This window comes from Tiliqua scincoides, chromosome 1 (assembly GCF_035046505.1).
Source record: "Tiliqua scincoides isolate rTilSci1 chromosome 1, rTilSci1.hap2, whole genome shotgun sequence".
Classification (NCBI taxonomy): domain Eukaryota; kingdom Metazoa; phylum Chordata; class Lepidosauria; order Squamata; family Scincidae; genus Tiliqua; species Tiliqua scincoides.
Window position 1 is genome coordinate 293840058 of NC_089821.1, and position 25710 is coordinate 293865767.

The following is a 25710-nucleotide window of genomic DNA, read 5'->3' on the forward strand; positions in this document are numbered from 1 at the left end:
TAAAACTATGGCTGAATTAGAAAGAAATGAGTGGAGACTGGCAGATTGCAAACACATTTATTAGCTTGATTTACAGGAAGTGTTTAGATAAAGAGGACTCTGTCCAATATGTAGATAAGAAAATCTAGTATTTAAATGTGTAACAGCAACACATTTCATTGGTCCCCCAAGGATGGAATATAAATCTATTGTGGTGGTAAGTGCTACTCACAGTGGTCTCCCAGGAGACCAGAAATGAAATGGGAATGCCTATTTAATCTGCTTACTTGCTCTCTCTCGCTCTCTCTCGCATTTGGAGTGAAAAATGAAAGCAGTTCAACACAATATACATGGTTGGCACATGATGTTTACATATAGTTCAGGTTCAGGCAAATTAAAGAGTTACTATCCAGAGACTATCAGGACTATCAACAGTCCCAAGATACTACTAAACCATTGATTGTTTAATGTACTTAAACAATCATTTAAGGCAACTAACTTTGTTAGTACTACTAATTAACAGATCAGTGGTAGCTGAGCACGCCCTCAATACTGATTAGTTTGCCCCGACTCAGGTATTGGTTAGAGAGCAGAACTACCAGACACAGATCTGTAAAGAGGCCATAGAAATTCAAAAGCATTATACGAGAACATGAATAAGAAAGAGGAGACCCTTAGCCATGCTTGGACCCTGGTACTCAGAAACACCAGAATTTTAAAATTCAATAGAGAGCAGGGTGAAATAGCAGGTGCCTTTAAGAAAAAAGGAACTGAAGAAGAAGTGGATGGAACAGGTGGGTGATGAGGTGATTAAGGGTGGGACCAGATCAGTTAGGAAGCTGATCAGCTGAGAGTTCTTGGATCAGAAAAGCTTGGCTATAAATACCCTTGTCTTGTTCTGACACTCAGGCTCTGCTGAAGCTAGAGCACAATTGTCCAGGTTTAGGGTTCTACTGAACTGCACTTAGTGGAGCTGTAACAACCCTACTCCTAGTTAGTTTCAGTATTTCTCGGGTGTTAGTTTAGTTTTTATTTTTATTTTTATTTTAGTCCCTTGACAATGCTCTACAGAGTATAGGGTGAGATGTCGGGTTAAAATCTAGACAGTGGTCATGAAACCTGGGAAATGAACTTCTTACTGTGTCATGTTTGGCGAGTCAGCATTTCTGTCTGATGGAAAGTTTCATGTATCTCATGAAGTTGTCTTATACAGAGTCAGATCATCCTGCCTGCTATTGCCTCCTCTGACTGGCAAATAAGGTCTCAGACAGGGATCTTTCCCTGCTCACAAAAGAACAATGCTGGATTTCTTCAGCTGGAAAAACAAAACACTGTGCTATGGAAGCATGGCAAGGGTGGTGAAGATGGAAAGTTACAATTCTCCCAAGGCAGTTTCTACTCCATACCAGGGCCTAAAAATCAGTCTATAACAAATCCAAATAATTAGTCTTGTCCAGAATCACTTGGGGGTTTATTTGCCAGCATCTGCTGAAGTATCATTCTCAAACATGGAAACTGGAAACCAGGCAAGAATTGTTTAAAGTTGCCTGATTTCATTCCTTCCAGAAAGCAACAGGTCAGGCTCCACAGCACCACACTGTATATTTACATTAAAACACATAAGACACTTTCCCACCCCAAAAAAAGGGTCCTCGCAGTGGTGCTCAATAAACTTAAAGTACAACAAAACTATAAGGGAACAGCCAAATAAAACAACTCACAGTGCTATCCAAATCGTTACTTTAGCGGGTGCACCCATCCCAATGCTGGCTCAGAGTATCACCAATGTGTCTTATGGCCCGTTTGTGGCTACTTGGCTGTTAAGTTCACACCAGGCAGTGTGGGAGCTGGGACAGAAAGGAGGGAGGGTGTTTTGGAGGAAGGGAGGGGGTGTTTTGGGTTGGGAGAAGACAGAATGGGGGGAAGATCGGGTCCAAGAGGGGGGATGGAATTAGCAGTGGCAGCACACGCCACATCCAAACCCCCTTCCCTGGCAGGCGGCTCTACAAGGGGCTTCCCAGATTTGCACCAGTTATATAGCTGGGATGGATCTGAGAAGCCCCACAGGGGTGCCTGGGACTTTACTCAGGGTAAGGAGAAATATAAGCTGCACTGGATGCAGCATAGGCTATGTGACCTGGCTGTGCCAGCACAGCTTAGGATTAAGTTGCCTATTAAACAATAAAGTATTTGAGAAGCAGAGAAAACAAGAACAGAATCAGCAAGATGACTAAGCAGCAGCTTAGAAATCGAAGCACTAAGAGAGAAGAATTAAGCAATCTTGGGGTGAACCAAAAAAACAGACAGCTTTCATTAACAAATAAAAAGGGGCTAGATGAAACTCTGGGGGATGAAGTGCCACAATCTGGGCAATGCAACAGAGAAAGCTCTGCTCCATATTTCCACTAACTATACCTCTAACGGTAGCAAAGTCAGAGCAGAGTTCTCCTGAGGATCTCAGAGGGCAGCCTGAATCATTGCCCTGCCTTATCTCCGGGGCAGGCAAGCAGCGAGGGTGCAGGGGAGGCGAGAGAGCCAGCCAATCACTATTGTGGGAGGGAGGGAGAGCGCGAGGGAGCAAGTGATCTTCTGCTGAGAGGAGGCTGTGCAGGCTGGGGTTGCTGCTGAGCGTTTGCAGCTGCCTTCGGGTATGGTGCGGGTGTGCTCCACGTGCTCCTTCAGGCTGTTGCCCAGCTGCAGAAGCTCCAAGCACAGGGCAGGGCAATTGCCACCACAGCCATCAGCAGCCCCCCTCCCTCAGCACCAGCGCCCATGGAGGCATCTCTGGAGCGGCACCCAAGACAGAGCAGGAGACAATGAGCTGTGTGTGGGAGGGGCGTCTGAGCGAGGGAGAAACAGTCATCTGAAACAGCTGAGTCCATCTCCTCTTTCCTTCTTGTTCCCCCTTCCTCCCCTTCCCACTGAATTTAAACTTCAAGCACTCCATTGGAAAGCCCAACTTGCTAACCCCCTTCCCATCTCCGCACAGATGAAGCTGGACAGGGTGGGGAAGGGGAGAGAGAGAGAAAGGCAGCCTGCAGAAGGCTGTACCTTTGTTTCTCAAGCCATTGAAAGGGTTAAGTCCATCTCCTCTTTACTTCTTGTTTTTGCCCCTTCTCCCTTATTGAATCCAAACTTTAAACTCTGTTGTGAAGCTGAGGCTTGCTAGCCCCTCTCCCCATAATCATTCACCACTGATGAAGTTGTACTGGGGGGGGGAGAGGAAGAGTTAACTTTTATAAAAGGAAACATTTGTGTGTGTGAGTGTGAGAGAGAGAGCTACAATCCTAGCCTCACTTTAATGGGAGTAAGCCCCACTAACTATTAAGGGACTTGCTTCTGAGTAGGCATGCCTAGGATTGGGCTCCCAGTCTATTCCCTCCTCTTGCTTTCCTCTCCACCTCTCACTGTATACATTCACACTTCAGTCTCTCCTTTGCAAAACTTTTTGCAAATGTCCTTGCTAACCTCATTTCCCCCTATCCTCACCAATGAAGTTGGACTGGAGGGGAAAAGTCCCTGCATTTGTGGGGGGGGGGGGGGGAAGCATCTGTGAGAAAGAGAGAAGCAATCTCCCTGTGTGTGTGTCCTTTTCACTGGAAGAGTCCCGGAGACCTTGCAAAGATGCAAAACACAGGAAAAGGAGAGAGTAGAATTTAAAGTAGAATTATTCTGCAGCAACAGATATTTTAGCCAGAGATCTTAGCTGCATGCTGGCAGGAGCTAGGAAGCACTTGCTACAGCTGCTTATGTAGTAAGCTTTTAGGAGAGCATGCTTGCTTCTGCAGTATCCCCCTTCTGCAGTATCTGCCAGGACCTCCACACGAGGCCCGGAGGCGCCGCTGCCCTTCCTCCACAGAAGGTCTACTTCCAAGTAAATCAGGTGCAGCTGCACTTGCTCAGTCACTTCTTGTTGCTTGTCTCTCTACTGTGAACTGAACTGCACACTCCCAGTTGTGTGTTCTACAGAGAGCCTTTGGCTTAAGGCACCAGGCACTTTAAAGGAGGATTTCATTAATGGTTCTACTGGTATGCTGTTTCCAGTGTACTTAGAGCCCAATCCTAGGCTTGCCTACTCAGAAGCAAGTCCCATTAAAGTCAATGAGGCTTACACTCAGGAAAGTGTGGATGGGATTGTGGCCTTACGCTGATAGTGTTTACAAATGGTTGTTGAGAGAACAATTAAAAAAATTAGTGAATAAAAATGTATCTTATGATCTATGAGATAGATCATAGTTTTTAATAAATTAGAGACTATTTTTAATAGTTTTTGCTATACTATGTATACATAGTATAGCAAAAACAGTATTAAAATAGTGTATGTATGTATGTATACATACTATGTATGTATACATGTATGTATAGATGTATACATACTATGTATATACACTGTGTTTTTAATAAATTAGTGACAGTACAGTTCTTAGGTAACAATTACTGGGCCTTTCAAGATCTGGCCTCCGGTAAAATCAGACAAAATTATAGTCAGACACCTCCCTAAGTTAAACCCCCGACTTATCCGAGGGTCATAGCAAATTCCATGATTTTGGGCTCAGAACCTGCCCTCGTCTTATCTGTGAGATCGACTTATAGGCGGGTGTCTGAGGTATATGAACAATCCATGATCTGCATTCATTGTGGAACTATGTGATCTAAGAATGGATCTAAGAAATCCGCAATCTGATCAAGTTCCAGTACTGAATAAGCAGTTACCACAACGGAGCACCTTCTGTGTTGAGCCAGCCATGAACAGTATGGCATGCCTTCATAGACCACTAACTTTTATTTTTAATGCCTGCTCTTTCGTTGGTCTTGAATTTCCAAGCAGCTGGCATTTTTACTCATCTCTATCATGCTTTTTTTGTCCTATCCCTGATGCATCTAGCACTTGGTCAGTCACAACTACTCTAGGCTTCTTAGAATACTGCCTCAAAACAAGGAGGAGAAAAAAGTGAGTCAAGTTGGACTCCTATGATCTGCAATTGATATAATACCCTCTTAAGTAGTGATTGAGTAAGGAGAGGTATATGTGCAGCTGTTCACATAACTTACAATGCCAGACATGCTTTGCAGCCCCAAAAGGCAGAATTGTAATCTGAATTACTGTGTCAGAGAGAAAAGAAAGAATGGATCTCATCCAGTCAAAGGAGAAGAGTTTTCATTATTATTGATTTCAAGAGTGGAGATCAAAACTCTCCCAGTGAGAAAGGTGGAATTTCCAAGTAACACCAGCTGGATTGTGCAGCTCACTGTAGTGTAGTGCATATAGCTCAGACGGGATGGCAACAGAAACGACAAGATCAAAGACTGTTGATTTACCTATACCACATAACCTTCTCCATAGGATTCCTATTTTTAAACAAGCTATTATTTAGAATATTTATGTGTTACATTTTTTTAAAAGGCCACAAGGGAAACACCAGCAAATGGTCCTTGGAAAAGTTGCAGTAGTGGCATGCATGGGGATAGTTGCTTTCCCCCTGCTAAAAATAGGAAAAGCCACCACTAGGCAAATACCTCTTTGCCTAGTTAGCAGGGTGAGAGGGGGGAGAACCCAACCACCAAACCCAAGTGCAGTCAAATGAGCTGGCCCCCAGAGGCATCTCAATGTATCTTTTCAAAGGTCAAATTCTTGTCTGCCAACCAGATGGCCAAAATGTTACATGGTGCTAGATCAGCCTCTCTCACACAAACATAGGAATGTTTGAACTGGCTACCCTTCTGAGAATGCAAGACCTTGGCACAGGAGAAGTCCTTCCATGAGCACAGATGGAAGGATTGCCTGAGGTGAAGGATTTGCCTCACTCATGCCCTTGCTCACTTTCATCACCTTCTAACCAGCTGTCAAGCTAGCCATCTGCCCTAGCTCAATCTTCTCCTTGCCAGTCTTGGTCCCATCTTGCCCATGCTCCTTTTCCAGTAAGAAAGGAGCCAAAGATAATGAGGATTGTTATTGACAGTGGCCTAATATTCTGGAAGACCACCATGACCCATTTTTCTCCTCCCCACACTTCACCTCCTGTCTTATTGAAATGGAAGGGGAAGGAAGAGAACCTCTGGAATGGGAGTGGGGCAAGGACAACAACATGGTAGAGGGAGCTGCAGTAGCAGTGCTGATGCCAATGTACCATCAGGTAAGGAAGGGGAGAAAGAGAGGAAAGGATGCGATTGTGCATGCCCAAGAAAGGAAGGGTAGCAGAAGACCCCGTAGGGGGTCGGGGAGAAGGTTTGGACCTGCTTAGACAGTGTGGGAAACAAATCAGTCAGTAGGCTAAAATAGGCACTGAATTGACAATTCACAGAAAGCAAGTGTCAGAGCTACCTAAGTAAAGATACCTAGAAACAGCACCTCTACTTCCTGACACACTGCTGTATATACTCTACTACTATTGTGTTATTTACCTTTTGGCCAAGCTGCTGATTCTCATTTTGCAGTTCCATAAACTTCAGGCTACTGTCTTCTGTGGTTTCAGATGCATCCCTGAGCTCTTGGATAATATTTTGCAGGCTCTGATTGTCCTTTTCAAGCTTCAAGATGCGACTTGATGCACATTCATTCAGTTCAAATACAAAAGACTTCCTTGCTGTTGAAATATAATGTTCAGAATACCTCTCTGTAACACATCCATAAACCGGGATCCATCTGCAATATTATAAAGCTTGTTTCTCAAACCATTGACTAAATACCCATTCCTTTAAAAGAAGAACAAAAGGGAAAAGTACTTGATCCTTTGTTTTGAGGAATGTGTACTTTTATTTTCAGGCACCAATAGATTCAATGATTGTATATTGGGTTGGAACCCGAGAAGCACCCATGAAATGAATCTCACACAAGCCACCTTTCCTACCTGTCCTCAGCAGAGTAGCCTGAAAATCTGCTGTTGCGGGTAAGGGGATCCTCTGGGTGTAGAATGCAGGGGGAATTGGTGAAAATCATCCCTCTATTGCATGACCAGAACTACCTTTCCATTTGCACATGAGGTTAAACCCAAAAGTTTTAATGCCACTCACTTTCACAGCATTACAAAGTTAACCTGGATTAGCAGACTGAAAATCTGCCAATTTCAGAAATGGATGCCACAAACTAGCTACTCCAATCCCAAATTTCACCACTTAAGCAAGAACCACATTTAACTATAATCAGAGGCTCCCCGAAACTAGGATCTCGCTAGGAGTGAATTTTAAATCCATTATTGATTGTCTTGGGTCACCATAATGTTGATGCCGACAACTTGCTTAAACACAACTGAATCATTTCCCTAAGGATCCCTCTCAGTGTGTTAACTGTTGTAAGTAGGGAGTAAGAATTACATCTGTATCTGCCAACTGGGCCACTATCAACATATAAGGTAGTGAGAAATTCTGTATGCAGAAAGAGGTCTCAATTCTTCACTTAGACTCTTTAAAAAAAAATCAATCTGAAAGAAAATCAAGTTGTAATCATGCCTAGCTGTTTTGTGTCTGAATGCCTATTAGGCAGTAACCCAAAGGAGATGCCTAATTCAGAACATCTTTGCAGCTGTTAATTAAACAATCGCAGCTCCTGCCAGCAGCAAGATGCGTCACTGAAAGTGGTGGAAAAACCTGACAGGTGAGATAAGTTTCCAATAAAAACCTTAACAACCAGCTGCCATTTAAATGCGCGTGACCCAAGATATTTCACTGCCTGAAGCAGAAGATCCAGGTGGTGCCCCTGCCCCATCCCTAACTGACAAAAACCACCAAATGATTTGCTGCCCCTTATGAAAGCCACCCAGTGCAATGCTTGGCTCACCCTGAAAACCCGTAAGGCTGGCCTGGTTTTAAGGATTTTAAAAAGGTAAGAAGGAGCAATACATACCGTAACAAGACCTAGATACAAGCGGACTTTTGAATGTATGAAACCTACGAATATACAAGCAGTTCCTTTATGGGAACTGCTTTCATTCTGTGCTCCTAAACCTAGATTCATAAACCCTATTCAGAGAGGTGATAACTTTTTAATCACCAGTAAACCACCCAGATGTTGCTTACTATCCGAGAGATCTGTGCTCTTTGACAGCTGCTCCAGCTCCCTGCCCAAATGTACAGACTCGTTCATGCTCTGCTTCTGTGCAATCTCCAACACCATATTCTCTTCCAGCAGCTCCTCAATTCTTTTTTTGTCAGTATCCCTGTCCTAATAGAAAAGGAGACTTGTAAGGCAAAAAATAATAACTAAATACTAACCAATTAACTAGAGCAGTGTTTCTCAAACTGTGGGTCGGGACCCACTAGGTGGGTCATGAACCAGTTTCAGGGGGGTCCCCATTCATTTCAATATTTTATTTTTAATATATTAGACATGATGCTGCCATGGTATGTGACTGCATCTGGGGAAATGTTACAGCTCTGTACTTTTAACAGGCTACTATGTATATGCTTTTACCCATGACAATTAATGGGACTTACTCATAGGTAAGTGTGGGTAGGATTGCAGTCTAGGATTGTTAAAAATTTTCCTGCTTGATGATATCACTTCCAGTCATGACATCACTTCTGGTGGGTCATGAGGGATTCTCAATCTAAAAAGTGGGTCCCAGTGCTAAAAGTTTGAGAACCACTGAATTAGAGAGAGGCTATCCTTGACATTTATACCATCACAAAGAGTACAATACCCAAAGATAATGATGGCCAACTTCTTCAGCTTGGGGGTGTGTGTGTGTGTGTGTGTGTGTGTGTGTGTGTGTGTGTGTGTGTGTGTGTATGGGGGAAGAGAACTGGAGTCTCCCCAATAAAACTTCAGCTTGGGGTGCACATGTGTGTGTAGGGAGGGAGCTGGAGCCTCCCCAGTCAAACTACTCATGGAGAGAAGCCCCAACCTAAATGCCATTGACCGTTAAGAAAGCTACACCATACCAGTTCTATATCATGAAGTTTGGATTTCAGCTGCAAGTTCTCCTTTTCAACCTCATGCAATTTATCACCCCGACACCTCGCTATCATCAGCTGTTCTTCTAGCATGGTTTTCGTTTCAATTAAGATGATGTTGTCTTCTCTAAGCTCCTAAAAATAAAAAAGTAACAAGTTCATGAAGTTGTTGGTCTCAGTAATGTTGGAGTGTTAAAATACTGCTTTTTAATATCAGTGGTAAGGGCACATGGGAAACAAAATACCTCTTGGTACATTCCAGTCATTCCAGTTTTGCGATGGAAACTATATAAAGATGGAAATACCCCCTACTGCAGAGCAACAGATTTATTTAGCTCTGTAAAATTCATATTTTAAAGCTATACCTAGATATCAAATGATAAACATTAGCCAGCATCTTTCATAAGAATGAAACATTAAAGACTCCTGAGCTCATCTTTACAAAAAGGATGAAAAGAAAATAGTTGACACTTAGCGCAAACTACACATTCTGCTATGTAATTGTCACATCTAATGCAAGAGTAATGGACCCTTCTCTGTTCCCTTGGAAGAAGATGCTTTGCAAAGGACAAGAAGTGGGGACTGTCAGTTGATTCTTCTGTCTATCCCAGGACTAGAGTTCTTTTGTAAGATCAGTCTGGATCCAGAACACTCCTGGAAGAGGTGGAACTTTCAGGGAGAAGGGGATCAACACTCTGCTTCTCTCCCCAAGTTTTGCAGCTGTGACAGGGCCAACAGCCTAAGCAGCCCCAATGAGTTTAGCAGTCTTTGCTCCTACATCAGTGTGCACATGACTGCAGTGTTTTACATAGGATTATGCAGAGGGAAGTACCTGAATGAATGCCAAAGATAGACATTAGTCCTGAAGGAAAAATTAAAGATTTAAACAACCCTAGAGGTTGACCAAGTTAGTGTCTTGTTTCAGACACAAGCATTCTCCAACATTTTCTCTCTGGTGCATTAGTAATAATGTACCATGGCAACAGAGACGACAACAACGAAGAACTAGCATGTTCTATGCCAAACAGTTTTAAGGCACCAACCATATAGGCACATTAGGACTTTGTGTTGACCCAAGAGACCAAGTGGAATTCTGATGGCAAAATAGTACAGAAGACATGGCACATTTTAATTCCAGTGTATTCACACACTGTGGATTGCTAACAATTCTTTTTTTTTTCCTGTTGTCTGTTCACTCTAGATGACAGTCATGAGTCTCAAGATGGTTTTTGACCTCAAGAATTATGGTCTCAAAACACGCCTCACAGAATGATTATTTCTGAATCTATTGTGAACCAAAGGAAGACTCACATGGGAAAAGAACGAATGGAAGGTACAACAGAAAGGAAGCTGCTGTGAGCTGCCTTGTAACTGGAAAAGATGTCGTGTGAAACAGTCTTTGAGACCCACCCTGGCAAGATGCAAGTGTGGCCTCCATAAAGCAAAGCTCAACTTTTGGGAGTCTGGCTGGCAACCTACATGGCTATTACATGGGTTACAAGGTAAGCAATGTGAAGTGCTTGAAATACTTTAAGTCGTTACACAAATTCTTATTAATGATCTAGTACAGTGTTTGTCAAACTGTGGGTTGAGACCCACTAGGTGAGTTGCAAGCCAGTTTCAGGAGGGTCCTCATTCATTTCAATATTTTATGTTTAATATATTAGACTTGATGCTACCATGGTATGTGACTGCATTTGGGGAAATGTTACAGACCTGTACGTTTGAACAAGCTACTATGTTTATTCTTTTAACGATGATAGCAAATGGGACTTACTTCCGGGTAAGTGTGGGTAGGATAGCAGCCTAGAATTGTTAAAAATTTTCCTGCTTGATGATGACACTTCCAGTAGGCCCTGACAAATTCTCATTCTAAAAAGTGGGTCCTGGTGCTAAATGTGTGAGATCCACTGCTCTAGTGCAAAATCATGAGGAAGAAGCAGCCTTCAATCCCGATGTAGTATGTTGGTGGCAGAGCCACACTATGCGTCCGCCCCCAATCATCAAGGTAACAGTAAGAATGAGCTACAAGCATGGGGAGGTTCCTTAACTGCCAACCATCATGAGAACAAAGGCACTGCTGAAACACTCACAGTGTTCATTGGACAGCATTAGTTGTGACAGGGGGTCTAATAATAATAATAATAATAATAATACAGGTATTTCTATACCGCCTTTCTTGGTCCTCAGATTTCTCCTCAGACTTAATTCAAGGCGGTTTACATAGGCAGGCTAATTAAATCCCTGATGGGATTTTTACAATTGTCTAACAGCAGCACAGGGGAATAGGTAGCCAAAACTTTGTTCCTGCAGGGCTCCCATGCCCTAGCCTAGAAAGCTGCAAATCTGACAGAGTGAAAAGTAGGGACACTTGTCCTTCTGATTGCACTTCTGCACTGGGTAATGCCAGCGCTGCTCAGAATTAGCCTGTTCTGTGAGCACAAGGAAACTTGGCAGCAAACCTATCTTACTCCACAGAGGTAACCTGCTGATAAGATTGCTCTGTTAAACCTTCATGAGCAAATACTTCTGCTGTAGGTTTCCCTCCTCTGACTCAGAAAGTGAACCCATTGCTCCAGGTTTTCCAAAATGAAATCATTGCTCGGTGAAACTTCAAAGCTTCAAAATCAGAGCCTGGAAGTGGAATCTTTTCCCTGCAGCACTGACCTTAAAGGACACTTACTGGCAAATCCTTTGTAGGTTAGCTAAGAAATAAAACAAATAATGCAGACGTGAAGATCTAGTCTCTCCTTTTCCAAAGGAAAAAAGTCATTAATCATAACTTGTTACTTAACTAACTGAATAAGCTTGTCACATAACTTTTCATTGCCTGGGGTGGGGATGACGGAGTTACATAGTTTTTAAATTTTCAGTCCCAACAGTAAAACATGACAGTATAGCATCAAAGCATAAATGTGTGAAGTTTTAATTAAGTTACATATTGATTTTATTTTTTTCCAACCTCTGGCATCCTCTCTTATTCTTGCATCCTTTCTTATTCTTGCCTGGAGAATCCCGACTGACGTTTGCAAAAGGGGGCTTCAACAGAAGTTCCCTGGTTTCTGAAGGGCAGCACATGTATCAAAGGAGAGGAACACTGTGGCAGATTTATGTTGAGCTGGAATCTCTTCGTCATAGGAAATGCCCCAATGCAATGCTCTTCTCTGCCTTACTGACTTACAACTATACTGAAATTACACAGCAGGACAGTCTGCAGACCACCTGTACCTTGCTGATCCATGGAAAAGGTTGTCAAATTAAGGAAAGTGCTGCCTTTGACTTACCTCCATCCGTGCCTTGTAGAAATCCACATCGTGCAGTTTCTCTTTACACCGGACCAATTCCATTTCAAGCCTCTCAACTCTGTTTGCTTTTTCTCTTAAGGCATCCAGTTCATCCCTATAGGCCCGAGCAGAGCGAGCATCTGCCATGAGGTTAATGTTCTGAATAAAAAAAAAAGCAGCAGCACAGCAATATTTTTAAATGCTTTATTGATTAAATGGGCTGTCATTGATGAGAACAAGGACATGAATGGGAAACCATATCATCACATGAGCTGGGGAAAAAACACCTCCAAGGCAGGCAAAATAATTATTAGATAGTCTCAGAGGGAGGGCCCGTATCCAGCAATCAATGATGGCTTTTTTCTATTTCTTTTTGCTTTGAATCCCAAGAACAATAGGAAAAAAAGAAATAAACTGTCGTTTGATGGTACAAAGGAGACATATTAATCGTTTGTGGAAAAGGGAGAAGTACCCTCCAGTACTTCCCTCCAGCTGAGGGAGAGTCAGCATGGCTTCTGTAAGGGTAAGTCTTGCCTCACGAACCTTATAGAATTCTTTGAAAAGGTCAACAGGCATGTGGATGCGGGAGAACCCGTGGACATTATATATCTGGACTTTCAGAAGGCGTTTGACACGGTCCCTCACCAAAGGCTACTGAAAAAACTCCACAATCAGGGAATTAGAGGACAGGTCCTCTCCTGGATTGAGAACTGGTTGGAGGCCAGGAAGCAGAGAGTGGGTGTCAATGGGCAATTTTCACAATGGAGAGAGGTGAAAAGCGGTGTGCCCCAAGGATCTGTCCTGGGACCGGTGCTTTTCAACCTCTTCATAAATGACCTGGAGACAGGGTTGAGCAGTGAAGTGGCTAAGTTTGCAGACGACACCAAACTTTTCCAAGTGGTAAAGACCAGAAGTGATTGTGAGGAGCTCCAGAAGGATCTCTCCAGACTGGCAGAATGGGCAGCAAAATGGCAGATGCGCTTCAATGTCAGTAAGTGTAAAGTCATGCACATTGGGGCAAAAAATCAAAACTTTAGATATAGGCTGATGGGTTCTGAGCTGTCTGTGACAGACCAGGAGAGAGATCTTGGGGTGGTGGTGGACAGGTCGATGAAAGTGTCGACCCAATGTGCGGCGGCAGTGAAGAAGGCCAATTCTATGCTTGGGATCATTAGGAAGGGTATTGAGAACAAAACTGCTAGTATTATAATGCCGTTGTACAAATCTATGGTAAGGCCACACCTGGAGTATTGTGTCCAGTTCTGGTCGCCGCATCTCAAAAAAGACATAGTGGAACTGGAGAAGGTGCAAAAGAGAGCGACTAAGATGATTACGGGGCTGGGGCACCTTCCTTACGAGGAAAGGCTACGGCGTTTGGGCCTCTTCAGCCTAGAAAAGAGACGTCTGAGGGGGGACATGATTGAGACATACAAAATTATGCAGGGAATGGACAGAGTGGATAGGGAGATGCTCTTTACACTCTCACATAATACCAGAACCAGGGGACATCCACTAAAATTGAGTGTTGGGCAGGTTAGGACAGACAAAAGAAAATATTTCTTTACTCAGCGTGTGGTTGGTCTGTGGAACTCCTTGCCACAGGATGTGGTGCTGCCGTCTAGCCTAGACACCTTTAAAAGGGGATTGGACGAGTTTCTGGAGGAAAAATCCATTATGGGGTACAAGCCATGATGTGTATGCGCAACCTCCTGATTTTAGAAATGGGTTAAGTCAGAATGCCAGATGTAGGGGAGGGCACCAGGATGAGGTCTCTTGATATCTGGTGTGCTCCCTGGGGCATTTGGTGGGCTGCTGTGAGATACAGGAAGCTGGACTAGATGGGCCTATGGCCTGATCCAGTGGGGCTGTTCTTATGTTCTCCTAAATGCTTCATTCCCTTCTCTATACTAAGAGATAAGCTTGTAGTATATACAGATATACATCAAATACTAGGAGAAAATGCCTCTTAAATGGACCACCAAGGAAGTTTAGGGGCATCTAAACACACCACAAAGTTCATTGCATGGTTATACATTCCATTTTTGAATGGAGCAGAATTTAGAGCAGAACCTCTGAAAATGCCTCAATACGAGATACAAGAGATGGACAGACAGATGGACCCCTAAACATTGAATTCAGTTTTTAGAAACATGCAAACACAATAATATCATGTTTCCTGAAGAAGTTCAGATAGTGATTTTTGCAATTTTCCACTGAGAGGCAATTACATGATTCAGGCATTATAAATATTCTTAATAATAATAACAACCTTCATTGGTCCAGCATTTATTCATGTTGGAGGATGCAAGCAGTGAGTTACATAAAACAAGGTTTTGTCAACAGGTTTCTTCCTTCTGTGTCTTAAGAACAGACAAACATAATAGTAGTTCTGCTGAAGATCCACCTAGTCCAGCATCCCGTTTCTTACAAGAGCCAATGAGAAGCCTCTGGAATCCCCCAACCAGGGTACCACTCTCAACCACTCACCCACTCTTACTCTCCCAGAAACTGCTATTCAGTAGCATATTTGATCTGGACATGGAGGTTTTATAACACCATTACGGCCAGTAATCAGTAATCGATCTCCTCTCCTCCAAGAATTTGTCCATTCTCCTTTTAAAGGCATCTTGTGGTAGTGAATTCATATTAGGCATTGCATGAAGAATTGAGGCACTGACATGCTTTCTGAGTGCTTGCATATACATACCAATAAAGGTGGCCAATGAACATTAAGAAAACTCATTGTGCATCCTCTGTTAACATATTTAATGTGTCTTCTTACCTCCTGCTTTATTTTTTGCAGTTCCAGCACTAGCTGATCTACTTCGTGTCTCGTGTCCACAAGTTGCTCTGATTTTTCTTCCCTGAGAATTTCATGTAAGCTGGTTAGAAACTACCATGCCACCTCCCTGAGTACATCACTGGATTACGAACATGCTAGCAAGATGCACCTTTGTCTCCATGAGATGCAGCATAAATAAAATTTGCTAGTTGCTAATTTATTCAGATCAGCAAGCACTGAGCTGCCACTGAGAAGGCAGCTCCAACTTTTTTTAAAAAGTGATTTATTTTGTAATGCATATTCATATCCCCACCACAGCAGGCACTGTATGTTGTGATGACATTGTAAGGAGGGGATAGATATTAATTAGGGGCAAAGAAAAGGTCTTGAGCTGTGGGATAGATACCCTTTATGACGGCAGCCGCATGCCGAAGTAAATTCTGAATCACACAGAGAACATCTTCCCCAACATTCATCCATACTCAACCAGGTGCATATTGCACGGTGTGCATCTTCTGCCATTTTCTGTCTTCTCCATTTGTACACATTTTAAGTAGAATGACTGAAAGTCATTCACACATGCACACATACATCTAGAGAGAGGAGACTTCACATGACAGAGACTCCTTATCTTCTTCCCTGAAATAACAGAGCTCCCAATCCTGTATCATGACTGAACACAGTGCTATCAATAAAGGAATGACATCTTGAAGCAAAAACTACCACAAAATGCAGGCATGAGAAGGCACAAAGAGGCATTCGTTCTCCAGTGGAATTAGGGGTTTAGTGTCAGTACTTACAGCTCTTGCCTGATCCTCCTTAGTTTAGCTTTTGTGTCTGCAAGCTCCACAGACAGATGCTGTTTGTCCTCACTGGAGAGGCGGCTGGCTGGGCTAGGAGAAGAGGCCGGGCTTGATGTTTTTACAGGACTTGGTGGTTGTTGGGATTGCAAATAATCTCTCTCCTGAGTGAGATCTACAATTAACTGGAAAACACAACAAAACCTAAATCAAAGTGCAGAATCCTCTCTAGTGCCATTCATAAGAGAACCTCAGATGGAATTACAAAAAACATCATTGGTTATATACAGAATATTTGGGCATAGATATTTTAGTGACAAGCAATGTTAAAACATTACAAAGCAACCTTGTAGAGTAGCGACAAAGAGCTCTGTAATTGTAAGAAGTGGTTGAAGATCCTTTTTTAACTTCGCAATGTCTACCTGTATGGGGCTTCACAGAGTTACAACAGAGAAATAGATCTCTAATCTGAGGAGCTTGATTAGGGACAAAGAGGAGCTTGATTAGGGACATTATAAGAAGAGGAGAATAGACGTGGAGAGCATGAACAGGCAAAGAATATACTTTCAAGTTCTACGTCCTTAGGTTTATTTCCTTTTTAAAAAGGGAACTAATATTATCCCTTATTTGATTCCTAGCTTGCATTTTGATGCAGAAAGATCCTCAAGTTGGCTTACATCAAATAATACAACTATGCTGCAAGGGTTAAGAAGAAAGTTCATCAAATGAAAGATTTTGAAATCAGTGGCCAACTCCTATAGAATAGTGATCCCAGAACTCAGGTCTTGCATGAATCCAACCTCTTCTTTTGGTCGGTGGCCAGAAACCGACCTGATTTCAGATGGCATAAAGAAGCTGGCACCTCCTTTACAAACCAGCTTAAAGGCATTTCAAACATTACCAAATGGCAGGTGCAATCATTATACATTTGCTGGGACAGTGCAAGCGATTGTCACAACTGTTTCAATGTACTTGCATATTCCAGAAAGGAGTATCCAACTGTGTCTTCTCAGAATGCACAAAAGCATGTGTGCAATCATCATATATAATGATCCACAGAGACTGTAAATGTCTTCCTACATAAAAATATGTTCCATTGTATTGTAAAGTTTGAAATTTCTGCTGGGAGGGCACTTTAAAAGATGCTAACATTACACATCATCTGAATGCAAGAGACCTATTCTTGGCCTGAGATCTTAGAAAATGCACATGCCTGATATTTTTCTTTCCATTGTTTCAGCTCAGCTACAAGAATATGATACTGCCTTATAAGGGCATTTATGTTAGCGAAAACTGAATTTTAGCTATAGGTTACAGTGTACTCCACTTGTACGGTCCCCTTTTCAGGCGGTGCATTCTGCTGTTCCACATCAGTGCTAACATACTATGCTGCAAGTGGGAGAAATTCTTACTTTTCCCTCTCCCAAGGCTCAAATGAAATGAGACAGCAGCAGACCTCTCACTTTGTCTGACACAATCATATGGGGGAGTTTAATTTTAAGAGCAAAAAAAACAGAGAGTGAGGAGTGCAACTTACCTCCTTGACACTTTTCTCTTAGCCAATTTTGCATCACCAAAAGTGAACTCAAAAGGGGTCAAAATGCCTGGGGGAAAGGCTGCAGGGAGGTAAGCCAAGGGAGGACTTAGTATCTCTCACCCACTTGCCTCCTTGCTCTTTAAGTCAGTCGATTACACTGCAGTTTTGGGGATTGGGGCACTAGGGGGGTGCGGGCCGCACCAGGTGACACGCCGGGGGTTACACGCTCTGGGGAGGATGTGCTAATATCACGGGGCTAGGAGCTACCGCATCATGCCATACACCGTTGGATGCAGAATGGCCAGCGGAGTGCAGTGCAAAAAACAGAATTGAAATCGCTCCTTTCATTCAAAAGTTATGGCCCAAAACACGGAAGGAAAAAATGCATGAAGCCCTATGGAAAGTGAAAGTGAGCTGTAGCGCATGTTTACTCTCGAGTAGGTGTACTTGCCACAATCCATTGGAAAGAGCAGGCTGAGAGGAATCCAAAGACACTGGAATGGTCCCGATCCAATGAATGAAGCCCCAAAAATACACCCGAGAAGCTCCCCCTCCCGGCTGCGCGTCTGAGCCCGAAATGAAGCCACGTGGCTGTGTTTACTCGTGAGTAGGCAGGCTTGCCTTAGCCCACAGAAACACCAGAGAAGGAGGTTCCTCCCTCCCAGCTGCCTCCCTCCCAGTCTATGGAGTCTTATGGAAAACAAAGCAGCCTCACAGTCGCATTTACTGACGAGTAGGCAGACGTGCCTTGGCTGTTGGTCAGGCCAGGCAAAGGGGAATATGAGGACACCAGAAGGGTCCTGATCCGCTGGAGTTGGAGTGCAACAGAAGGCAGCCTCCCCCCCACCCAAAAAAGAATGGTAAGGGGAAAGTTTTCTATTTTGCACTTGCAAAGCCAGCTGGGTCTTTAGTCTGATATGCCTGAAATAGAAGAACTTTAAACTGGGCACTGGGAGGGCTGGAAATCTCATTGATTCTTTTTTTGGGGGGGTTATTGCAGACAGACTACAGAGTAAGCCCCATTGACCACTATGGGACTTATTTCAGAGTAGACATGCATAGGATTGGGCTCACAGGCTGCAATTCTACTCATACTTTCCTGAGAGTAAGCCCTATTGACCACTATGGGACTTACTTCAGAGTAGATTCACTTGGTGGAACAGGACTGGCTCCCCCTTAATTATTTCTTTTATTTTAATTTAATTATTTATAATTATTTATTTTAATTTGCTTGATGATGTCACTTCTGGCCATGACATTACTTCCAATGGGTCCTGGACAGATTGTCATTCTAAAAAGTGGGTCCCAGTGCTAAAGGTTTGAGAACTGCTGCAATAAGTTGTTAGTAAGCTGACAAGGGGTATGTGTGTGTGTGAGACTCTACAAGTTTTCAAAATCACTAAAATCAGAGTTTGGAGGAATAAGACCATCATGTTATATATCGGTCAATGCGTAATTTCATGCAGAATGCAATGAAACAACCCACATTGAAATATCTGTGTTCTAACAAAAGGTACAGCCAAAAACCCAATGGGGGCGGGGCGATGGTACATCACCGTGCCCACCACCTGGGGCAATGCCCCGCCCACTGTATGGGGTGATGTGCAGGTCTCCCGCAGCGGTTGACGCGAATCCTAGTGACGACACTGGATTGGGGAAGACCCAAATTTAGAGAGAGAGGTCTGCAGCCATTTCATCTATTTGAGCCTCCAGAGTGAGATGTTCTGGAAAGAGGAGGAAAGATTCTCCAGTTGCCAAAGTCCAGATCAAAGGCTACTGGAAGTCCAAGAGTGCAGACAGGAGAGGGAAAGGTGGTGGGTGGCCAGCAAGTTAAGAACATAACATAAGAGCATAAGAAGAGGCCTGCTGGATCAGGCCAAAGGCCCATTTAGTCCAGCTTCCTGTAACTCACAGTGGCCCACCAAGTGCCCCAGGGAGTACACAAGAAAACAGACACAACCTACACCCCGGTACGCTCCCCTGCAAAGTTAGAACATTCTGCATTGCACACACTGAAGTAGTAGAATTCTGGACTGGACTGTTGCCAAGAATGGGGTAAAAGTACTTGAAAAGGGGTCTCAAGGTGCGACCCTTCCCTGTTCAACAATGACAGCTATAAATTCAAGGTTGGTTCATCAAATATTTGAGCAGCAATGCACTCAAACTGGGGCTCGTATCCTGCCTCCAATGCAGTGATTCCCTCCCTATCAGTCCTGCTCTCCTCAAGAAAGAATGCCCTCCTTTGGGGAAGGGGTAGCTGGTCTTGGGCCATCAGCGATGTTTGAAGGACCATGCTTCAACATCAAATAATGTGCAGTGCCTTTTCCCAACAGGGATCATGGGGCTCAATTACAAGCAACATGATCACGAGCAGGAAGTGATGCTCTGTAATTTCCTGCTGAAGAGAAGGAAGCCTCATGGGCCTCTCCTGCATGAATAAGAGCCTCCCACACACTACCTCCTTTCCCACAATATGCCTTTCTGGGGGAGGAAGAAGTGGCAGCTAAATTGGAATGTGTGTGTGTTCACACTGAACATTCAAAAACACCTTGACTGTGTGAACGCCCAGTCAACGCCCAGACATATAATTCGCCCAGACATATAATTCGTACTTCCGTGCCCTCATCTCTCTCATCAATCAGTCTCTTGAGGTGGAAGACCATATTTCTGGATAGGGATTCAAGCTCTTCTGGGGCCATGTCTGGCAGCTCCAGCCATTGTAAGTCAAACACATTTTCCTGGTTATGGGTCACCTGTAATCAAGAAGGAGCAAAGGGAGGGAAAGAAGATAAATCTTTTTATTTTTTTGCTGGTAGAGTTTTCAAATATCACTTGGCAGCAAGATAAACAAAGTTGGTCTTTGCTGTGCTGGGGCTTTGCTTGAACACAAAGACCTGAAGTCCATCACTGCTTACCCCACTCACACATGCACTACCCCAAAAGTATTACATATTTCCCACCAAGATTAAAGGGGCCCTTTCTAGCAAGTATGCTTAGAACTGTAGGCTAAGAAAAATCACATCCCAACATATGCTAATTTCTGGGCGGAGCATGTGGTGGAACAGATTAGGAGCCAATGAAGGGATTTAAGGAGGGAAGTGATGTGATTGGAGCCAAGACTGAGTACAGTCAGTGGAAGACTAGAAAGACTGCATAGTCATGACCAGGGCACGGACTAAAACTTTTGCAGGGGGAACAGCAAGGGAGGGTTAGATTCCTGCTATACAGCTTTAAGGTCTTCAAAACCACTTTTGGGACTGTTTTCAGAATGGACAGCATGCAATTTTTACAAGAAAATCTGTTAGGCTCAGGTCTGCCCAACAGCATTGCCATCTGCTCTTAGAGAACCCCCTTGCTCCTGAAAATCCAAGGATGTAGAACAGGCTGCAGTTGGCAAGTGGCAATGGCATAACTATGATTGTCTCTATGATTGCTCTATGATACAGCAACACCGCATATTTGTTTATTTAAAGCAGGGGTGCCCAAACCCCGACTTGCAGCCCTCTAGGACTCCCAATCCGGCCCACAGGGAGTCCTCAGTCTCCAATGAGACTCTGGCCCTCCAGAGACTTGCTGGAACCCATGCTGGCCCAGCACAACTGCTCTCATCATGAAGGCAACTGTTTGACCTCTCGCATGAGCTGTGGGACTAGGGTTCCCTCCAATGCTTGTTGTTTCATGCTCTGTGATGCAGCAGTGGCAGTGAAGGAAAGGCTGGCCTTGCTTTCTGCAAGGCCTTTTATAGGCCTTGAGCTATTGCAAGACCTTTATTCATTCAGATAAGTTCCATCTCTAACATATTCATTTATGTAAATTTATTCAAATTTGAAATGTAAATTAATTCTTTTTTTTCCCCTGGCCCCCTGACACAGGGTCAGAGAGGTGACCCTCTCCACTACTAACACTACTATACTGAATGCTTACTTAATTGCAGGAGGATGTCATGTAATTTACACATCCCCAAAATAAATCTTTACTCACTGCATAGGGCATAAAAACCAGGGACATTCCCAGTGGGAGGAGCACAGCGCTAAGTTTTGCAGGGTGCCTCAATGTGCTGTGTGAGCTGACCCTCCCGCTTGCTATCCTTTCTGCTATCCATTCTGCACAGTAATAGCAATACAGAGGAAAACAGAGAGACTGTTTTACTCTCGTCACCTGGAATGACTCTGGATGGCAAGGGAGAGAGGCAGCTTACCTGGCATGTTGCGGTGGCCTGCAAAACTTAGCACTCTGCTCCCCTGGCCCACGGATAAAAACTAAGTTGCTGCATATGCTACCCCACTTCCATTATTGGTAGACTAAACTTTTCAGTAACATTTAAAGAGCATTCAAGTGTCTGAAAAGATGCAACACACACACACACACACACACACACACACACACACAGCTACTTCTAGACTCAAAAACCAAAAAGACAAGTACAAAACACACAATTGGACATATAAATAAATTAGGGCGCAGTCCTAACCAACTTTCCAGCACTGACCTAGCTGTGCCAATGTAGTGTGCACTGCATCCTGCAATGGGGAGGCAGTCAAGGAGGCCTCCTCAAGATTAGGGCATGTTTGTTACCTTACCTTGGGGCTGCACTGCAGCTAGGTCAGTGCTGGAAAGTTGGTTAGGATTGCACCCTTAGAAACTCAAATATAATTTGAAATTATATTATCAGATTATACAATCAATACAATGCAACAAAGTCATTCTGCAAACCAAAATCACACCAAGAGTAAATAAAGTACGTTTTTCACATTCTCCTCAAACAATGCAATTGCTACATCTTACACAAAGAGCAATATGATGCTCCAACTGTTTTATGTTATACAAGGGGTGCTCTAGCTCCTTTATATAGTTTCATTTCCCATCTTTTATGTATATATGGCCTTAACACAGAGAGGACTAACAAATCACTAATGAATTCAGAAAATTAATCACAAATCCCATGATGCAAATACAATCTGTACTCAAATACAACCTGCACTGTTGACACAGTTCACAGGCTGTAAAGACCATTGGAAGGAACATGACAGAAAAAGGTTCAAAGAGTTGAAAATCCTACCTCTTGAATGTGTGAAACAATCCCAGCCTGAGTTTCAATATCAAGCTGTTTTATCCTTTCAATGAATTCTTCTTTTCTTTCACACTAATGAACAACAACAAAAGGCACATCACTACTATAAATGTTTATTGGGCACCAGAATGCATTTTTCATCTATGCTGAATGTCAGTTAGAAAAACAAAAGGGACTGTGTAAAAATGGGGGAAGAGACGGAACAAGCTATTTACTTCGGAATCTGTTTACTTCAGAATCCCCTAAACTGTGTGAACAGTTTTTTTGGCGCCTGATATACACAAATGTGAACATTCCAATTATGGTGAATAGTGACATTCATATATGAACTCTGAATGGATTTTGTGAAGGTTTGAAAACTTATGAGCTTTGGCAGCCATGTAAATTTAAGTGCCAGCAGATGCTGGTGTAGTTCCAGAAAGTGGGGAGGGGGTTATGTGCCTGGGGATTGTCAATATTCACTTGTATATGTTAATATTCATCCAATTTCATACATGCACGACAACAGACAAAGAAACCAAATGCCCATTCTATACAAATGCAAAGAAAAAAGTAATATACATAAAAAAAATTCCTGATAAAGAGCTTACTGTTAAAATTGTGAACTTCTGTGTATCATTCCTTAACTAATATAAACAGTAACATAGTGCAGGGCACAGAAGACCAGTTTTCAAAAATCCATATAGACCTGAAGCTTCTAGATAGCCTTGTGCAATCATTCTCTTTAAGGTATTGCAGAAAAAAATTTTTTCAACAGAGCTGCATTTGGTTAAGGGGCTCCTTGCTCCCAGTTGGTCATTCAGGAATAGCACGGTTTGGTGCCGATATTTGTGGACAACTACAAAAAGAATTTTCTGCTTTCACACCTCTGTAGAACTTCAATTTTTCCAGTTTTATTTAAGAAGTTTTTATCCTGCTACCTTTTTCCAACAGCAGAGTGTTTCCAACAGCAGAAGGTTAACACACACAATAAATTCTATATAAATACATCGACAGCAAACTACAAAAAGTTAAAAATTTCAGAATACAGCATTAAAATTTATCCAATAAATTCATTTGATAAAGATCAATTAATCACAACTCAGAGCCATCACATAACATATTCCACCCAGAGTGGCATAAAACAAAGTGGTAAGCACTGTGAGCTACTACAGTTACCAGTCCTGGCACGATGCAAAACCCTAACTGGGACTCCATAATGCCCCTGCCTACCCCCAATGGCACACTGGGCATTGCCACTAATACTCAGGAGTCAACCAGACCAGGTGGGCCCTCTGCAAGGTGCGGTCCTCAGACAGTGCCATGCCTGGCAAACCCCAGGCTATTTTTTCATAAACGGTGGGAAAACCTTCTGCAGATTTTTTTATCCTAAAGTGGTCACTCAAGTCCAATTCAAACCGTATAATCCCAAAACAATTAAGGGCACAATCCTAACCACGTCTACTCAGAAGTATGTACTATTTTGTGCAATGGGGCTTACTCTCAGGAAAGTGTGGTTAGGCTTTCAGCCTAAGTTAGTATACTTGCACTCAAAGCTGTTTAAACTTACTGAAAACAAGGGAATTACAACAGACTGAGGCAAGAGCCAAAATACTGGCTTAACTTGTCCGTGGAACACAGCCAAAAGTACAGTCAATTTCAAATAAAGAGGGCAACAGGAATAAGGAATTCTGTGCAAATCAGATGTGTTCAAAATATGATAACAATTACCAAGCATCAAGACCAAATAATGCGCTATCCTGACATAATTGACTTGACACAGCCAAGCAGGACTGAGTGTCTGAAGGCATGTCAAGAACATTAGTCAGACACAGTAGAAACAAGGTCAAATTGTTAGCCTAGGCCAGCCAGCCAGCAATGCTTCCTGTGTCTTACATGAGCCTCAAGAGGAAGCCCAGATGCAAAGTTCTGGTGCACAGAACATTGGTTCTTTTATCTGGTTAATTGCCATGAACTAAGGGATGTTAGCATGTGTGTGGTTTAATATCACATCAAGCTGTCAGAAGATTCTACATCAAATTCTATTCATCAACAGTTTCACAAAATAAAAGCCTGTCTAAAAAGTGAACAATGGAATCAAAATTCCTTGAATTAGCATGATTAGGCACCCAGTTTTCCTCTCTCTCCCCCCTCCCCGGTCTAGTTTTATCTGTACTTTGATCTTCTACCTCCCTAAGTGTCTGGAGACAAAAACTAGTTTATTAAGATTATTACATATATGTATTTCTGAGTGTGCTATTTTAACACAGTTTATTATAGCCACTGGCTCCTGTCCCTACTCTCTCTTGTTGCATGTATGATAGATCTTTGCTTGCCCACCTCATCTGAAAGAGAAGCAAGAAGGGCAAAAACCTGCTTCACACTGTGGCTATTTAAACACACACAAATAGCTAGTCTCTCTCTTTGGTGCTCCTTCAATGTTAATGTGCTGCTGAAGTGGAAACAACAAGAGTTCTATTGCACCTTACAGAGTAACACATTTATCGGTGCATAAAAGCTGTCATGGGCTACAGCTCACTTTGTTAGCTGCCTCATTGAACACTGAGGGAGACTAGGGAAGAGGTACTGAACACCACTTCCTGAATAAGTGGAAGAGGAGGAGGAGAATGAGAAGAACTGGAGAATGGGAAGAGATTTCCCAATTCCCTTATCCTCTGGCATCTGCTGTGATGTCTTGTGGATAGCTCAACAAACATTGTTAAATGAGCTGGTATACATTTTTGTGTACTTTTATCACACTTCTATACACCGCCTTTCTGACCAGGCATTCAGATGCTTCTCTCTCCATAAAAATGAGCTGTATAGTATTGTGTCTTTGCCAAGCCACAAGGCTAGGCAAAATATCACATCAAGGCAGTGGCATTAAATGTGGATGCACTGTCACACATCTTGCACTTTCTTCAATGTCTGTCCCTGAGCAGGCAAGGAGATGGGGAGGGAAGCATCTCTATGTAGTTTGCTATTACACAACAGTTAAAAATGTGAAGATCTGCTGTATAGGTTGTATCTTGGCATCTGTGGGGGTTCTGTCCCCAGAACTCCCATGGATGCCGAAAATTGCGTTGTGAAATCGGTTTTTTAAAATGTCCTTTACTCAGTGGTTTAAAAATAGCCTTGCTTACCACTGTAATGTAGGAGAGCAGCAGCACGCAGGCAATCGATCAATCAAACAGCTTAGCTCAGTGTTTCGCAAACTGTGGGTTGGGACTCACTAGTTGGGTCACGAGTCAATTTCAGGTGGGTCCCCCACATTCTTTTCAATATATTAGACTTGATGCTACCATGGTATGTGACTGCATCTGCAAAAATGTTACAGCTCTGTACTTTTAACAGGTTACTATGTATATGCTTTTACCAATGATAGTCAA

At 43.0% G+C, this 25710-nt stretch overlaps 1 protein-coding gene across 1 annotated transcript in view; it reads right to left on the reverse strand.

The window, feature by feature from the left end:
• The window catches only part of CCDC88C (coiled-coil domain containing 88C), a 127779-nt gene that overhangs the window by 28491 nt on the left and 73578 nt on the right, over positions 1-25710 (reverse strand). The window contains exons 6-13 of the mRNA XM_066612161.1: positions 22331-22414; positions 19884-20024; positions 15735-15919; positions 14935-15016; positions 12153-12311; positions 8857-9003; positions 7993-8137; positions 6382-6563 (exon numbers count right to left, since the gene is read on the reverse strand). Of these exons, the coding sequence (XP_066468258.1) occupies positions 6382-6563; positions 7993-8137; positions 8857-9003; positions 12153-12311; positions 14935-15016; positions 15735-15919; positions 19884-20024; positions 22331-22414 (1125 nt within the window). The remainder of the gene's footprint in view (positions 1-6381; positions 6564-7992; positions 8138-8856; positions 9004-12152; positions 12312-14934; positions 15017-15734; positions 15920-19883; positions 20025-22330; positions 22415-25710) is intronic.